The sequence below is a fragment of the Phyllobates terribilis genome, unplaced genomic scaffold (assembly GCF_046119375.1).
Source record: "Phyllobates terribilis strain yellow unplaced genomic scaffold, ASM4611937v1 Scaffold_136__1_contigs__length_4911898, whole genome shotgun sequence".
Taxonomy (NCBI): Eukaryota; Metazoa; Chordata; class Amphibia; order Anura; family Dendrobatidae; genus Phyllobates; species Phyllobates terribilis.
Window position 1 is genome coordinate 1,199,726 of NW_027362896.1, and position 16,990 is coordinate 1,216,715.

At 42.8% G+C, this 16,990-nt stretch overlaps 1 protein-coding gene across 2 annotated transcripts; it reads right to left on the bottom strand.

Annotated features, from left to right (window-relative positions):
* Positions 1 to 291: 291 nt before the first annotated feature.
* LOC141204975 (uncharacterized) lies at positions 292 to 16,778 on the bottom strand. Of its 2 annotated transcripts, XM_073664016.1 has the most exons (5): positions 16,676 to 16,778; positions 16,469 to 16,592; positions 16,288 to 16,385; positions 16,000 to 16,090; positions 292 to 7,207 (listed from the first exon to the last, which is right to left on the bottom strand). In XM_073664016.1, exons 1-5 carry the CDS (start codon positions 16,697 to 16,699, stop codon positions 5,598 to 5,600), a joined length of 1,947 nt encoding a protein of 648 aa, XP_073520117.1. In that variant the 5' UTR covers positions 16,700 to 16,778; the 3' UTR covers positions 292 to 5,597. The 2 variants fall into 2 exon arrangements, with proteins under 2 accessions (XP_073520117.1, XP_073520118.1); XM_073664017.1 differs by lacking the exons at positions 16,000 to 16,090; positions 16,288 to 16,385; positions 16,469 to 16,592; positions 16,676 to 16,778 and adding an exon at positions 15,702 to 15,803.
* Positions 16,779 to 16,990: the final 212 nt, after the last annotated feature.

Sequence of the window (16,990 nt, forward strand, 5' to 3'; positions counted from 1 at the left end):
AGATTGATTATATAATTGTATCTTGAATATGATTTAGTAAACAGCCAAAATGCTAAAACTTGTGTCACTATCCAAATATTTTCTGGACCTAACTATCTAAAGGTGCTATTGACATGAAATTCTCACCAGATGTTGGTAATAGTCCATCCAAAGCACACACAGGCAAAGAAATCAAACCATAGATGGCCATAATTTACTTTGTGTAATAATGACAAATGACACAGGGGAAAAGTAATAAACTCACTTACGGAAATGTTTTTATTACTTCATACAAAAGCATTTGTTGGTGATGAGAGCTTTAAGATGCCTCCTGTATGAAGAAACTAGTCGCATGCATTGCTCAGATGTGATTTTGGCCCATTCTCCTATAAAAAAAAACCTCTTCAGGTCCTGTGGGACCCTTTTATGAACTCTGAACTTTAGTTCCTTACGTACATTTTCTATTGGATTCCATTCAGGTGATTGGCTGGGTCATTCTAGTCGCTTTATTTTCTGTATCTGAAACCAACTGAGAGTTTCCTTGGCTGTATTTTTGGAATCATTGACTTGATGAAATGTAAACCCTCGTTTCACCTTCAATATCCTGGAAGATGGCAGCAGATTTTTATCAAGAATAACTCAGTACATTTGTCTATTCATCATTCCTTCAATTAAAAGAAGTTTTCCAGTGCCGTATGCGGAAAAAACAGCTCCACACCATGATGTTCCCACCTTCAAACGTCACTGTTGGTATGGTGTTTTTGGGGTGATATGCAGTGACATGGTGTTTGGTCTCATCTGACCAGACTATATTCTCCCAGTATTTCACATTATTGTCTAAATGTTGTTGAACAAACTTTAAACATGCTTGAACATGCTTTTTGTTCAGCAATGGAGTCTTGCATGGTGAGTTTTCTTTGAAACAATTGTACCTGAAGATTCCAGGTCTTTCTGTAGCTCTCCTCAGGTAATTCTTGGCTCTTGGACAATTTCTTAAATAATTATTTGCACTCCTCTGTCAGAAATTGTCTGAATCTGGTTGAGGTCGGTTTATGGTGAAATTATGTTCTTTCAACCAGGGCTGTGGAGTCGGTAAGCCAAACCTACGACTCCGACTACTCAATTTCCATGATTCCAACTCCAACTCCCTCATACATGGCTCATGTTTAAGTGATAAATTTACTGTAGCACAGATTCATCTCAGCTAAAAGTCTAGACCCTTATATCAGGAATAGGACCAACATTTATAGGACATTTCATAACTTTCCCAAATTATTATGAAAAAAATATTCCCCACAAACTGCACTGAACTACTGTACCCAATTTATTATATATTTTGGGAGCTGGAGTTGGTCCATTTTTTACCGACACCGACTCCACAGCCCTGTTTTCAACTATCTGATTATTGCTACAACACTACTCACTGGAACCTTCAGTAGTTTACAACTTCTTCTGTAACCAATGCCATCAGTATGTTTTGTGTTTTGCAACAATAAGGTTGTGAAGGTCTTAAGACAACTCACTAGTTTTACCCATCATGCGTTGTTTCTTTTGTGGCATTCTGGTGAGAATTTCATGTCAATAGCACCTTTAGACATATATTTTTGCTTAGAAATTGGTGAGGTGTTCAATACTTATTTTACCCGCTGAATAACAATGTGAAATAGTGACTGCATACTGAATATTGCTTTTTATTTACTTTTTGGATTAAAGACTTAGTAACTGCATATATTTTTAATTGGTATACATTAGGATGACGGGCTCTCCAAAGATCAATTAAGGCTTTCTCCTTAAGTAAGTGATCAAAAGGGGTACAATTGCCTTCTACCCTCTTTGCTTCATACCTCCCTCTATCCCAGTGAGAGTCCGGTATGTTATTAAAGTCTCCTTGTCATGGGTTTACCGTGACAGAGAGGTGCCAGAAGACTGCAGCGTTTGATTTCCCGCACTCCTGCACCGATTAGAAGCACCTCACCCTAATATTAAACCGTGCAGGTTTCTGCTAGCAGTGCAGGGGTTAAACTGTTCAGTTGAGAAATTCTAGTGCTTGCCAGTGTTGATGGTCTCAGCTGTTCAGTGTTGGCCACTCTCTTCTGCTATATGTATACACTCGCCTCTAGCTTTCAGGGATGCCAATGTTAGTTTCATGCTACCTGCCTCTGGAAGAATTATTTGAGGAGTTTGCAGTGTTTACCTAAAGACTGTTGCGTGGTTATTTGGCTGTATGCAAATCCTCATCCTCTCCTATTTGTTTTTTCCTTCCTTCACTCCCCGATGTTCCTCTCTGTTGTTTGTGAGTGCATATTTGTGCGATTGGTATTTTCCTTTATCCCTGTAAATATTCCATTGTTAGTCTGGTTGTGTATTTTCATACACTACTACCTCCCACTTCCCTGGGTGGGGGAGGGAACAGATTCAGGATTATGTAGAATGACTGAAGTTGGTCTGCAACCATATCTTGCTTAGTAGATAAAAGGCAAGGGGCTTTTCTTGCAGACAAATCAGAGCAGGTTCTTCTGCCTAAAGATACTGAAAGATTGACTGCCTTTTAACACTAGAAGAAAGACACTTTGTGTTCAACCTAACTATTTTGACTGACCCCACCATAATTAATGTAGTAGATATATTGTTTCCAATATACTAAAAGCAGAGCGTTTCCTTTTTACATAGTTAGTTAAGGTCATATTACAAGATTGTCAACATAAAACATACCCAAAAACAAAAGGAAAAAAAAAAGAGAACCCTCATTGATAAAACTCCTTCCATAACAGGCAGATATAAAACGTCTTTCTAGCTCTTTTACAGTAGAAAAAATGGCGGCTCAGTCACTGTTGAACGTATAGGAGAATCCTGCCTAGAACTTAAGTCTCCTTGGACTTAACGCCAACTTGAATTCAACTCCAGTTAGGCATAAGGACTGCAATGTAATCATAACAGAACCTGAAGAAAAAAATATTTGTAAAGAATTGTCCAACAAGCAAGGACACACTTCATTCCATATACTCACAGATCATCATGTTTTTGAAGAATTAGTGTTTGTACCACAGGACCTTCAACTTGTAACATCCCGAATTTGATCCCGGCGTATCTGCCTCATTCATAACCAGCCAGTGAAGGGCTTCTTTTGAATCTTGAAAAAAGTGCACAGTACCTCCGGCTACCACCCTTAACTTGGCAGGGAATATCACTGAATATGGAATGTGCAGATCTCTCAAATGTTTTTTGTTATCAAAGAATTTGACTCTTTGTTTCTGCACTTTTATAGAATAATCTGGAAAGATCGAAATTTTGGATCCATTAATTGTTAGATCTGGATGATCCCTTGCCTGTTGCAGGATAATATCTCGGTAGTGTAAAATTTTAGCCAGCACAGGTCTTTCTTTGTAGCCCAAGAGAAAGAGGACAGGTCGGCATTCTATGAGCTTGTTCTAGATCCTATAGGGGGGATTAAGGTTTTAGGTCTGATTATTAATTTCAGCAAGTATTCAAATTCAGTAGGAGAGGAGCCTTCTATTTTTTCAGGCACACCAATAAGTCGTATATTATTGCACATTGATCTATTTTCAAGGTCATCTGTTTTCGCCAGCTGTGCTGATATTTGCTGTGCTGCAAGCCTGGTCTCATTCCTTGTATCGTCTATCTGCTTCTCAATGGCGCTGACTCTGCCTTCCACTGCCCCTGCTCTGTTTTCTGTAGTTTGTGACGTATACCTGTTATCTCATCTTTAAGACCACCAAACTGTACATTCAAAGCAGATAGAGAGGATTTTTCATGTACTACTGCCATGAAAACATCTTTTAAAGTAGGTTCCTCAGGTACCTGTATGTCCCCTTGGTGCAGATTAGGCTGTGGGGCAGAGAATACTGTGCCACATGCAGTTTTGCGGTGTTTTCGCCTCTATCAATGCAGATGCCTCTTCCATCTACTCCTCACCAGACTCCTCTGCTCCGGAGCCGTGCACAGCTGCAGGGTAGCTGCTACATGAAGGCCACCAAATCATTCCAGCCTGGCCACCACTTCCCTCCTCCTCATCTTCCCTGATCAATATGTCTTCAGCATGACAACTGCGGTGTCATCTTGGAAAGGAGAGCCCGCTTCTCCCGTGGCCTTTCTGTGGCTTTTCCTGGTCATTTTTATCCCCCAGAGCTAAGTACCTCCACACTCAGCAAGTTATCCAGTAGATGTATGAGGACTTTCAGAATGATCTTCAGGTCCTAGATCGGATAAATAGCTAGATGCTCTGCAGGACCTCCTACATCTGCTTGTTCTCCCATGCCGTCAAGGTGGTTGCCCTTTTACTTGATCTCCAGGGTGGAAACACAAAGTACTGCTGCTTTCTGTGTGAGTAGGATAGTTGTGCAAGAGAATATCACTACCATAAAAAAGGCTGGCCTCATCGACGTTCACTTCAGCCAGGGAGTAAAAATGTCCTGCATCAAGCACTTATTGACCCACATCAGATTTTGTTACCACCATTGCATATCACATCGGGCCTAGTGAGGAACTTTGTAAAGACAATGGACAAAAATGTAAAAGCATTCAAGTATCTCATTGATAAATCTCCAAGGTTAAGTGAAGCAAAGATAAAAGAAGGAGTTTGTAATGGACCTCAGATTCATAAGCTTCTTCAAGATGAGGAGTTTCTCAATTTGTTGCAGGGTAAGGAAAAGGCTGCATGAGTAGCATTTGCATTAGTGGTAAATAATTTTTTGGGAAACTCCAGAGCAGATGACTACGAAGAGTTGGTGGAAAATCGCATCAAAACATATAAGGATCTTGGCTGTAACATGTCCTTAAAGATTCATTTCTTACATTCACATGTAGACCTTAATACACCAAACTGTGGAGCAGTGAGAACGAGCACGGTCAGAGATTTCACCAAGATATTGCAGCTATGGAGAAAAGATATCAAGGAAATTGGAATTCATCAATGCTTGCAGATTACTGTTGGACAATTGTAAGAAATGATCCGATGCAGGATTACAAGAGACAAGCGAAAAAGAGTTCTCACTGAATGAAGACCAAATTTTGTAGTGCAATTCTTGTAACGATTTATAATTTGCAATAGTGTTTAGACATGTTTTAGTTATTTGAATTGTTGCTAAGTTTCCTCTAAATAAATATCATAAAATTGGCATAACAAAATATTCTGCATCTTTATATTTGCAAAAGTAATAATGTTTCAAAGTACTGAAACTGTTATGAATTAATTATATGTAGTAGTTAAAGGAAAACGCTTTGATATCATAGAAACAAGTCGTTATGATCATTAAGAAATTGCTCATTTCATAACTGAACCTGACAACATTTGAAAATATGTAAAACCGTTATACATGATCAGAAAAGTCCTTGATCTCGTTGGGTGGAAGGTTCTTCAGCTGCTCACTCAGGACGTGCAGCCTCTGTGCAGATCCCGGTAGCTTCCTCTCCAGCTTTGCTCAGTTAGATAAGTGTGGGGCTGGAGGAGAGAGCAGTTCTCTCAGTGATCAGGAAGGACACTGTCTCAGAGATCTCCTCTGTCACAGGAAGCTGCCACCAGTCTATAAGACGCACTCACTTATTAGCAAGATTTTTTTTCGTACTAAAAGTGTGTCTTTCCAAGTAAAACATTTCCCAAATTAAGAATTTAAAAAAGGCTTCTCAGCTGAGTGACTGCTCTGGTGACTAAGAAGAGATGATTTCTTCACAAAACATTTTCCACATTCTGAACAGGAAAAAGGTTTCTTCCCTGTGTGACTTCTCTGATGTGTATCAAGATGCACTTTCTGTTTAAAACATTTCCCACATTCTGAACATCTAAAAGGCTTCTCCCCTGTGTGAGTTCTTTGGTGCTTAACAAAATTTGATTTCTGTGTAAAACATTTTCCACATTCTGAACATGAAAAAGGCTTTTCTCCTGTGTGAATTCGAAGATGTGTAAGAAAACTTGATTGCTTTGTAAAACATTTCCGACATTCTGAGCATGAAAATGTCTTCTTCCCTGTGTGAGTTCTCTGATGATTGATAAGACTTGATTTCTCTGTAAAACATTTCACACATTCTGAACATGAAAATAACTTCTCCCTTGTGTGAGTTCGAAGATGTGTAACAAGAGTTGATTTCTCTGTAAAATATTTCCCACATTCTGAACATGAAAAAGGCTTCTCGCCTGTGTGAGTTTTTTGGTGCTTAACAAGATTTGATTTCTGGTTAAAACATTTCCCACATTCTGAACATCTAAACGGCTTCTCCCCTGTGTGAGTTCTCCGGTGACAAAGTAGAGATGATTTCTTCACAAAACATTTTCCACATTCTGAACATGAAAATGGCTTCAACCCTGTGTGAGCTCTTTGATGTGTAAAAAGAGTTGATTTCTCTCCAAAACATTTTCCACATTCTGAACAGAAAAAAGGCTTCTCCCCTGTGTGGGTTCTCTGGTGCTTAACAAAATCTGATTTACTGTTAAAACATTTTCCACATTCTGAGCAGGAAAAAGGCTTCTCTCCTGTGTGGGTTCTCTGGTGTATAACAAAATCTGATTTCTGGCTAAAACATTTCCCACATTCTAAACATGAAAATGGCTTCTCTCCTGTGTGAGTTCTTTGGTGCGTAACAAAATTTGATTTCTGTGTAAAACATTTTCCACATTCTGAACATGAAAAAGGCTTCTCCCCTGTGTGAGTTTTTTGGTGCCTAACCAAATTTGATTTATGTGTAAAACATTTCCCACATTCTGAACATGAAAATGGCTTCTCTGCAGTGTGAGTTCTCTGATGTGCGATAAGATTTGATTTATCTGTAAAACATTTCCCACATTCTGAACAGGGAAATGGCTTCTTGCCTGTATGAATTTTCTGGTGACTAACAAGATCTGATTTCTGGATAAAACATTTCCCACACTTGGAACAAAAAAATCTATTCTCTGCTGTGTGAATGCTTTGATGTTTAAGAAAAGATTTTTCGAGGGAAAAACTATTTCCATATTCTGAACGTGAAAATGGCTTCTTTGATTTAGGAGCAGTTCGTTTTTTAACACTTATTATGTGACTTTGATTTTCCTTAGTAGTCGGTAATGAATCAGAAGACAGGACCTGTTTCAAAGGATCAGATGATTGATATTTGCTGTGAAGGGATGATGGTAAATCTGGAGTAATAGCATTCACTTCAATTGTATCCTGTGGGATCTCAAGATCATCTGATTTAAAAATTGAAGATGTCAGCTGTCCCTCTGATCTCCTGGTACAGTCATCTGCCAAGAATAAAACCAATTATTATTTTTGAATAAAATATCCTTGAAATTTATGTTTTTGAACATTTCCACTTAAACGGTCAGTAAAAATGGCAAGTTATGTAAAAATATAGAATTATTCACCAAGACAATGACAGTTCATAGTCTAATAGAAAACCTCATAGCATGAACCAGTAGAGCGTGGTGTTCAACTGTTTGTTCATTCTGCCTCCCAAATATGGAATAAAAAGCCACCAAACAATGTTATGTAGGAGAAAATGATACCAAGAAAAACTTCTACTCATCACACAAAAAAACAAGCCTCCACTTTGCATCATCTGTCAATGGAAAAACAGAGGTTTCCACATTATTAGTTTCTCAAAGGTTCTTAAAAAGAAACATGGCTTCCATAAACCAATCCACCAATATCCGCTCTCTCAAAGTCAGATCTCCCTCTCGCTTCAGAGCCTTGCAGTGTGCCTAAACCATATTTAGCATCCATGCGTCTGACATTACTATAGTGAGAAGAACCCACTTAATTTATGGTGTGTGTCTCCTGGAGCACAATCTGGGCACTATGTGTTGGGCAATAAAATGGCATATTTGTAATTTTCACTCTCCAACATCCACTGCGTGCTAATTTCTGGAAAGTGACTATGGCGTCAAAATAGTCACTTCTCCTATAGATTAATTCACTGAGGGTTATAATTTCCAAAATGGAGTCACTTTATGGGGATTTCTACAGCTCTAGTTTTCTGCCATTTTGTCATATTAGGGCTTCTCCAGGAGCCGCCTTATTCATTCTGCAGGTGGTGGTAATGGAGGAGCGATCAGATGCTCTGAGCGGCGCAGGTCTGTCCAGCCACTAAGATTAGGGTGCCTAGGACCTGTAGTACCATCCAGTCTGGCAGTATGAGTGTGTGTGCTGTCCAGCTGCAGTAATCTGCTCCCTCCTTCAGCCAGTTGGAAATAACCACACCCTACTAAAGCTCGAAGGTATAAATGTAAAAAAAGACACGTGCAACAGCATGAGACTACAAGAGGGGTTTCGCCCATTTTATTTTTTAGTTTTTTACATCTATTCACCTGGTGTTGGTGATGTTGTGGTGGCCATTGTTGCCGTGGTTTTGTGCCTGTGGGTTCATGTGGCATGGAGTCATGGGGACTCAGCCTCGCTTCATGGGTGCTCTGGGGCAGCAGGTCTCTTGCCCTGCTGATACACTGTTGCTGTGATGGTGGGCTGCGCACGGAGTTTCGCATTTTAGCCTATGGACCCACTGAGTGGTTCACTGTTACATGGTAGTGCATACAGTCTGATCAGAATGTTAAACTAAGACCCTCATGTTAAATTTGTAGTTCTTTTGTTTAATGGCTTTAGATCAAAATATGAATTTTGGAATGTGTGGTCCAAGTCTTTTTCTACAGTTATACAGTTGTGCTCAAAAGTTCACATACCCTGTTAGAATTTTTGCTTTCTTGGCCTTATTTCAGAGAATATGAATGATAACAAAAAACTTTTTCTCCACTCATGGTTATTGGTTGGGTGAAGCCATTTATTGTCAAACTACTGTGCTTTCTCTTTTTAAATCTTAATTACAACCAAAAACATCCAAATGACCCTGACAAAAAGTTCACATACCCCAGTTCTTAATACCGTGTATTGCCCCCTCTAACATCAATGACAGCTTGAAGTCTTTTGTGGTAGTTGTGGATGAGGTTCTTTATTTTCTCAGATGGTAAAGCTGCCCATTCTTCTTGACAAAAAGCCTCCAGTTCCTGTAAATTCCTGTGCTGTCTAGCATGAACTGCGCGCTTGAGATCTCCCCAGAGTGGCTCAATGATATTGAGGTCAGGAGTAGAGATGAGCGGTGTTCGACTCGAACTGTTCGCCAATCTCAAATTCGAGCTGTTTTGGGCGGTGTTCGAGCCGTTCGGCGAACACGAACGATTTGAAAAAAATCCGGCTGTTCGAGGTTATGTTCGATAGCTGTTCGTGCACCAAATTCATAACTGGATTTTTTCACAGTAATGCTGATAATCAATGTTAATACGCAGTTTGAGTGTACAGCGGGGCGGGGGGAGGGGCAGGGGATGGATCTCTGCATAAATAATGAAGATCTCCATTTTTTTTTCTCTTTCCCGCATTTACAGTGGGGAGGTGCAGTCTGTCAGCCTATCAGCAGCGCACACACGGAGCGAAGTGCTTTTTTTCACACAAGCAAGGGCATGTGTCATTGGCTGTGTATGTCACATGTCCTTGCCCTATAAGACCCAGCCATTTTTCCCGTCGCCACCATTTTCTCACTGCTGCAGCTGCGTGTTAGACGGCACCGCTGTTGCTGTGTGCGCTATACTTTCAGTGTTAATTTCAAGCCAATTTTATCAGAAATATACAGATAGCTTGGGAGTAGGGAATAGTTGTGATTGCAGTCCTTTTGAGGACTAGGTTACAGCATTTCCTAGGACTTTTTGCCAGGCAGGTCTGTGCCAGTGCTGTGCAAGTGTTTTTCACAGCATTTGGCTAAATCTAGCTAAGCAAATCCTTTTTGGCCTCTTGCAGTGTGTGTTAGTCAGTGGAGTAGCGCATCTGTGTTGCAAGCTACACCACCTGTGTATAGAATACAATTTTTTTTACTGCACCTAGCCAAGTAAAACCTTTTGGGCATAGCATCATTCTATTAGGCCATCTATACTAAGCTCCACCAGCTTGCAAATTACTAATAATTTTTATCTGCATCTAGCTCGGAAAATAATTTTGGGCTTGTAGCAGTGTGTGGGACTTATTCTTAGTCCATCTATACTAAGCTCCACCAGCTTGCAAATTACAAATAATTTTTATCTGCATCTAGCTCGGAAAATAATTTTAAGCTTGTAGCAGTGTGTGGGACTCATTCTATTAGTCCATCTATACTAAGCTCCACCACCTGTGTATGTAATAAAATTGTTTTACTGCATCTAACCCAGCCAATCCTTTTGGGCTAATACCACAGTTTGGCCACTCAGCTCTGCTCAGTTCTCATCCATCATTTTTTGTGCAAACAACTCCAGAGTTGTCAATTAGTTAACCACCAAAATGAGTGGAAAAAGGCCTGCTGCTGGTGGAAAGGGGAATAGGCGTGTTGGGAAGGGAAAAAAAGGTTGTATCCGTGGGGTAGGTGTTAATGCAACAGTAACATCTGCACAAGAAAGACCATCTTCCAGCCAAACTAAGATGTCTACTTCTTTTAGCGGACAATGTGATACGATCCCTTTCTTACGGCCACGCCAATCGCTACAAATTCCAGATGAGGCACAAAAACAGCAGGTGCTTGAACGGATATCAAGTGCTCCTTTAAGTGGGCTCTCCTCCACCTCAACTTCAACATCACAATTACTCCAGTCCTCAGAGGTGTCACCCCAATCGCACTTGCTTCCTCACAGCTCCCAAGTCTCCAGCTGCCCGTCTGAGTATGGGGTAGAACAGTTGGTTGAGTCTGCAGAGCTGTTTACTCATACTATAGCCTGGGAATCAGAGGTCGGCTCCAGAGCTTCTGTGAATCCAGACGAGGAAATGATCTGCACTGATGCCCAGAATCTTTATGAGTCAGATCCAGGACCAGACGCAGAAGGTTCTGACCATAATGTAGACCCTCGTTCCCAAACTGTACTTCCTGTTGGTGGAGACAATGAGGAAGACGATGATGAGACTCAAATACCTGATTGGAGCGACAACTTGAGTTTTTTGTCAGGGCAGGAAGAGGTTGGCTCTGAGGACGACGGGTGTGAGAACACACAGGGTGATGATGATGACGTTGCAGATCCCACTTACTGTCAACCCACAGTCAGCCAGTCGATGAGGTCAGCAGAGGAGGTGGAGGAGGATGCTAGTGACGACGAGGTCAGGTTGCGCCTTCCTGGACAGAGACGTAGTACTGGAAGCACGTCAACAACTGCATCCTCAAACACAACTCTGCCTCTGACCACAAGTCGTGGTGGCTCTTCAGATCGCATGGGTGCTAAGCCTTGCATAGCCTGGCCATTTTTTCAGATCGATAAGGATGACCCAATTCGTGTTATCTGTAACATTTGTCACCAAAAGCTAAGTAGAGGCCAAAAAATCCATAGTTTGAGTACTTCATGCATGAACCGTCACATGGATATGAAGCATAAGTTGCAGTGGGAAGCTCACTGTGCTACAATGCGGCCTAGCGGGCCGGGCTAACCACCGTCTGCCCCATCTTGTGCATCCACGGCCTCTTCATCCTCTGTGACTGGGCGGACAGCAGTCACACCTGTTTTGAGACGCAGACCTGCCACCTCTTTACCCGCAACAGCCAGCGTGATTGGCAGGTCATCATTTTCTTTGGAGGTGGAAACACCAGCTGGTGTTGGGCGCTCTCCGACATCGAGAGCACCACCTTTGGATCAAGGCAACCTAACATGTCCGCCTGCATCTTCCTCACAGACCGGCAGTTTGCCGGGGACACCCTTCTCAACCCCGTCTAAGCACAACAGCCAGCCCTCGGTCACTCAGATGTGGACAAGTAAAAGACCATTTCCTCCTAGCCATGAGAAAGCTAAGAGGTTGAATTTCACCATCTGCAAGCTCTTGGCTACAGAAATGCTGCCTTATGACCGTCGCAGTGCCCCAGTACCAGATGCCCAGTCGGCACTACTTCTCAAAGAAAGGTGTGCCTGTGCTCCACCAGCATGTCGCACACAACATCACCGCTTCTTTGAGAAACTCTGTGTGTGACAGGGTGCATTTCACCACAGACACTTGGACGAGTAGGCATGGACAGGGGCGTTACATGTCGCTGACTGGGCACTGGGTAACTATGGTGACAGCAGGACAAGGGGCTGCTGTCCAAGTCTTGCCGTCCCCACGAGTTGTGCGTCAATCCTCTTTATCTCGAAGTTCCTCCACTGCTTCCGCCTCCTCAACCTCCTCTCGGTCCTCCACCTGCACCCAAAGCCTGTCTGGTCATGCCACATGCTTTCTAACTGCGCAGAAGGGATCCTGCACACCTCCTTACTATGCTGGCAGCAGGGCTCAACGTCATCAGGCGGTTTTTACTTTGAAATGTCTGGGAAATGTGAGTCACACAGCTGAGGAGTTGTGGTCAGCTCTGGAGAACCAGTTTCATGAATGGTTGTCTCCACTGGACCTGAAACCAGAGAAGGCCATGCTCGACAATGCTGCAAACCTCGGTGTGGCCCTTCACCGGGGCAATGTCACACACGTGCCTTGTATGGCTCACGTGTTGAACCTGGTTGTCCAGCAATTTTTAGCCCACTATCTCGGACTAGATGACCTTCTGAAGAGGGCATGGTCGCTGTGTGCTCACTTCCGTCGTTCGCATCCCGCAGCTCAGCGACTTACATCTCTACAGAAGTCGTTGGGCCTGCCACTTCACCGGCTAAAATGCGATGTGCCAACCCGGTGGAATTCAACTCTGCACATGTTGCAGCGACTGTGGCAGCACAGACAAGCCCTGGTGCAATACGTTCTGACGTATAGCCTGGGCCAACGGGATCCAGAGGTGGGGCAAATCACGCTGGAGGAGTGGTCTCAGATCAGGGACCTATGCACCCTTCTGCACAGTTTTGAAATGGCAACGAAGATGTTTAGTGCTGACGATGCCATTATCAGCAGGACTATTCCGGTGATTTACATGCTGGAGCACGTTAAACAGAATTCGGAGTCAGGTGGTGCGACAAGAGGAGGTGGAGGAAGTAGAGGAGGAGGAGTTGTATGCGGAAGGGCTAACATCTGAAAGGTCCAGACGGTCGGCAGCACCAAGGTGGCAGGCATGTGAGGGTGGGAGATGGATTTAGCAGGGCGCATGGTAGCAGCCAAACTAGTGAGGAAGGTGCCGGAGCCCAGGAAGAAGTGGAGGACGAACTGATGGAAGACTCATCAGATGAGGGAGACCTTGATCACATTTCTGTTGTGCGAGGTTGGGGGGAGAGGGCAGAGGAAGGAAGCATGATTGTTACCTCACCACCAACACAACAGGGACTTGGTGCTCCTGAATGCGCAAGACACATGAGTGCCTTCTTGCTGCACTACCTGCAACATGACTCTCGAATTGTCAGAATTCGAAATAATCCTGACTACTGGGTTGCCACACTCTTAGATCCCCGGTACAAAAGTAAATTTGCCGAAATAATTCCTGCCATAGAAAGGGATTCACGCATGCAGGAGTATCAGCAGAGACTGTTGCAGAATCTTACATGTGCTTTTCCACAAAACACCAGTGGTGCATGTAGTGAATCTCACAGTTCTAACTTGCCAACCGTGGGACTGTCGAGTGTTCAGCACTCAAACAGTAACAGAAACACAGTATCTGCTGGTAACAGCAATTTTGCGGAATCATTTCACAGCTTTTTTAGCCCATCCTTTGCAAGGCCACAGGAGACAAGAAGTCTGACACATAGTCAACGCCTAGAGACGATGGTACAGGAGTATCTCCAAGTAAACATCGAAGCCATGACTGTGTCACTGGACCCTTGCTCTTTTTGGGCTTCCAATCTGGATAAATGGCCGGAGCTAGCCACTTACGCCTTGGAGATCTTGTCATGCCCCACAGCCAGCATTCTCTCTGAACGTGTGTTCAGCGCTGCTGGTGGTGTGCTGACAGATAAGCGCACGCGGCTGTTCACTGAGAATGTAGACAGACTCACGTTCATAAAGATGAACAAATCATGGATCCGCAAGGACTTTTCTACCCCTGTGTCATTCTGGGGAGAGTAAAAGCTTGAGGATTTCGTAAAATCACCTCACCAACCGTTTTAAGCTTTCAAATTACTAATAATTTTTAGCTGCATCTTGTCTGGAAAATAATTTTGGGCCTGTAGCAGTGTGCGGTACTCATTCTATTATGCCATCTATACTAAGCTCCACCAGCTTGCAGATTACTAATAATTTTTAGCTGCATCTTGTCTGGAAAATAATTTTGGGCCTGTAGCAGTGTGCGGTACTCATTCTATTATGCCATCTATACTAAGCTCCACCAGCTTGCAGATTACTAATAATTTTTAGCTGGATCTTGTCTGGAAAATAATTTTGGGCATAGTAGCAGTGTGTGGTACTCATTCTAACCAACCATTTTAAGCAACTCTGGGGCAATTGATGCCACTTAAGTGGTGTCTGTGCCACAAATTTTTGGAAAAAATGGAGACTCTTTTTGGAGTCCTCTTGCTTTGTTTCACGTGACGTTGCCATCGTCAATTAGAGGTGGGTTGGGTCTCCCCCCCCCCCCCCCTTTTAACCGTAAGAAAATACATACACTATGGCTTGGGGTAACACAGATGGTTGAGTCTGAAGAGCTGTTTACTCAGAGGTCTGCTCCAAAGCTTCAGTGTCTGCTAGTCAGCGTAGTAACCCAGCTGCGAAGCAAGCTGCACCGTCTGTGTATCTAATAATGATTTTTAAATGCATGTAGCCTAGGCAGACTGTGGTGACCCCCAACCAAACCCAGACGCTCAGCCCCCTACCGCCCCCCTTTCATTGACAATACAATCATGTAACTCTTACAACTGGATGGGTGAGGATCGGTCACAGCTTTATTAATTCTTTATACTCATTCCATTAGAAAGGCATTTTATTCCACAATAATTCGGCTTGTTGCAGCATGCCCTGTGTCTCCACACCGGCAAGTTGGCCAACAAGTGTAACTCTCCAACATGTCCTTTCTATTTCCGGGCCACAGAGGATCCTGCGTACTCGTATGCAGGACTCCGACCCCCACCCATCATCATTAACGCTTGTTCCACTCCGTCCTGGAGTCCTGACAGTAATATGTCCAGTCCAATATCCATTAAGTGAACACCATCGGGCCGTATGAGGCCTGCTTTATCTCCTTCCAGCTGTCGGTGTCGTATCACTACACAGCCTCTGTCTCTTATAAATTTTGCCATCCGAATATTTATTACCTGCCTTGTCCGTTCAATGGCCGTGATGTCTCACGCACCTTGCCATACCGTTCTCGGCACAATCTCTGACCATACTATAGTTAGTTTTGTGAAAAATTCTCTGAAGCGCTCAGTGTCTAGTTTCATTATTGCCATTAGTTATGCGCTCTTGTGATGACCTAGGTTGTTTCCCCCGGCCTGTATAACTAAGATGACCGGACCTCTTGCCTCTCTCCCTACCTTGATTACCTCCATTAGTACCTGTGGCCATTGCAGGCCTCTAATGCCTCTCCAGTTCAAATATGTGTTATGAAACTCCAATTTCCTCCCGCCTGGACGGACTTTCACCCTTCTTTCCGCACAATATATATACACGAGTTCTTAATCATTGCATAGCAAAAAAACAGCAAGGAAGTGGTATTTATATGTCATGTCCTGCTATGCACCTGTTCAAGGCTGAGTTAATCAGAAATTTAAACACACATACCATGTTAAAATCGTATAGCATAGAAACAATGCATATAAATGTAAATAATCAAAAAGAAAAAGAAAAGAAGAAAAAAGGAACATATATATATATAATAATAATCTATAAATGATCACTCATAATGATACATACATGTATACATATATGTATGCTGTCATTTGTCTTTGTAGTTTAGAGATCTGGGAAGCTAACGGTCAGCATCATCTAATCCCAGGGGGTAGGTGGATCCTCCAGATTGTAAGTTCTATAGAAAAAGGGCTTTCACAATTACACAAAGTAATTTGTACATTTTCAGATGTAGGAGAATGTTATGCGGCAAAATGGTGATCACACGATTGTGATACGACCGGACTACACTACCAATAAAGCAGCCACAGCCGCTGACTGAGAAGAATCTGTGACTTCTCTGCATTTAGTGGTCACTACTCACCTGGGAGGTTATCTGTAGGAATCTCCTCTTTACACCGCTCATCACCCCTCACATATGTCTCTGTAGTATTAATATGGGTCAGATCTTCACCCTGAAACAAATATTGTAAAAGTCACAGACAGATGAGAAGTCACATCTATGATCAGCTCTAATCCTGCCATCTCCACCGTTCTCATTACACAATTATAAAACATATAATACTGGTGGATAAAACAAGACTGAGCTCAAGACCTTCATAGCCGTCTACACATCATAGGGGAGATCTCATGACACCTTCTCTCCATCTACCTGATGATCCTGAGGAACATTAGGATCTTCTTGTTTACAGTCCTGTGGAAGAAGAGGACGGGGACATCTCTCTGGTGTTGTCCTCTTACTGGATAGATCTGGAGGAAACACATACAGGGACTGAATTTATTCTTTACATACAGATAATTATAGGCCGCGTGTATTTAGTCCTGTCTATTACCTGGTGATGTGAGGGGCTGGGGAACCTCCATCATGACGTCCTTGTACAGATATTTGTGTCCTTCCAAATACTCCCACTCCTCCATGGAGAAATAGACGGTGACATCCTGACACCTTATAGGAACCTGACACATACAATGATACCGTCATCTCCCCGATCCCTTCATAGCGTTACTGTATAATGTCCCAGCATTCCCAGCAATGTCACCTCTCCAGTCAGCAGCTCAATCATCTTGTAGGCGAGTTCTAGGATCTTCTGGTCATTGATGTCCTCATGTATCAGGGAGTGAGATGGAGGCCCTGTGATTGGGCTCAGGGGTCTTTCCCATCCCTCAGACACAGGGTCCTGACAGCGCTCACTAGAGGTCTTCTTCACTACTGTGTAATCCTGGTTATGGAGAGACACATTAATAAATCTCACTCCAGACATTTCCAGAGTCCTCACCTCTCCAGTTCTGTCCATCTGTTATTCCCATAGATAAGAATGATGTAATGTGACGTCATCAGAATCTCTCACCTCTCC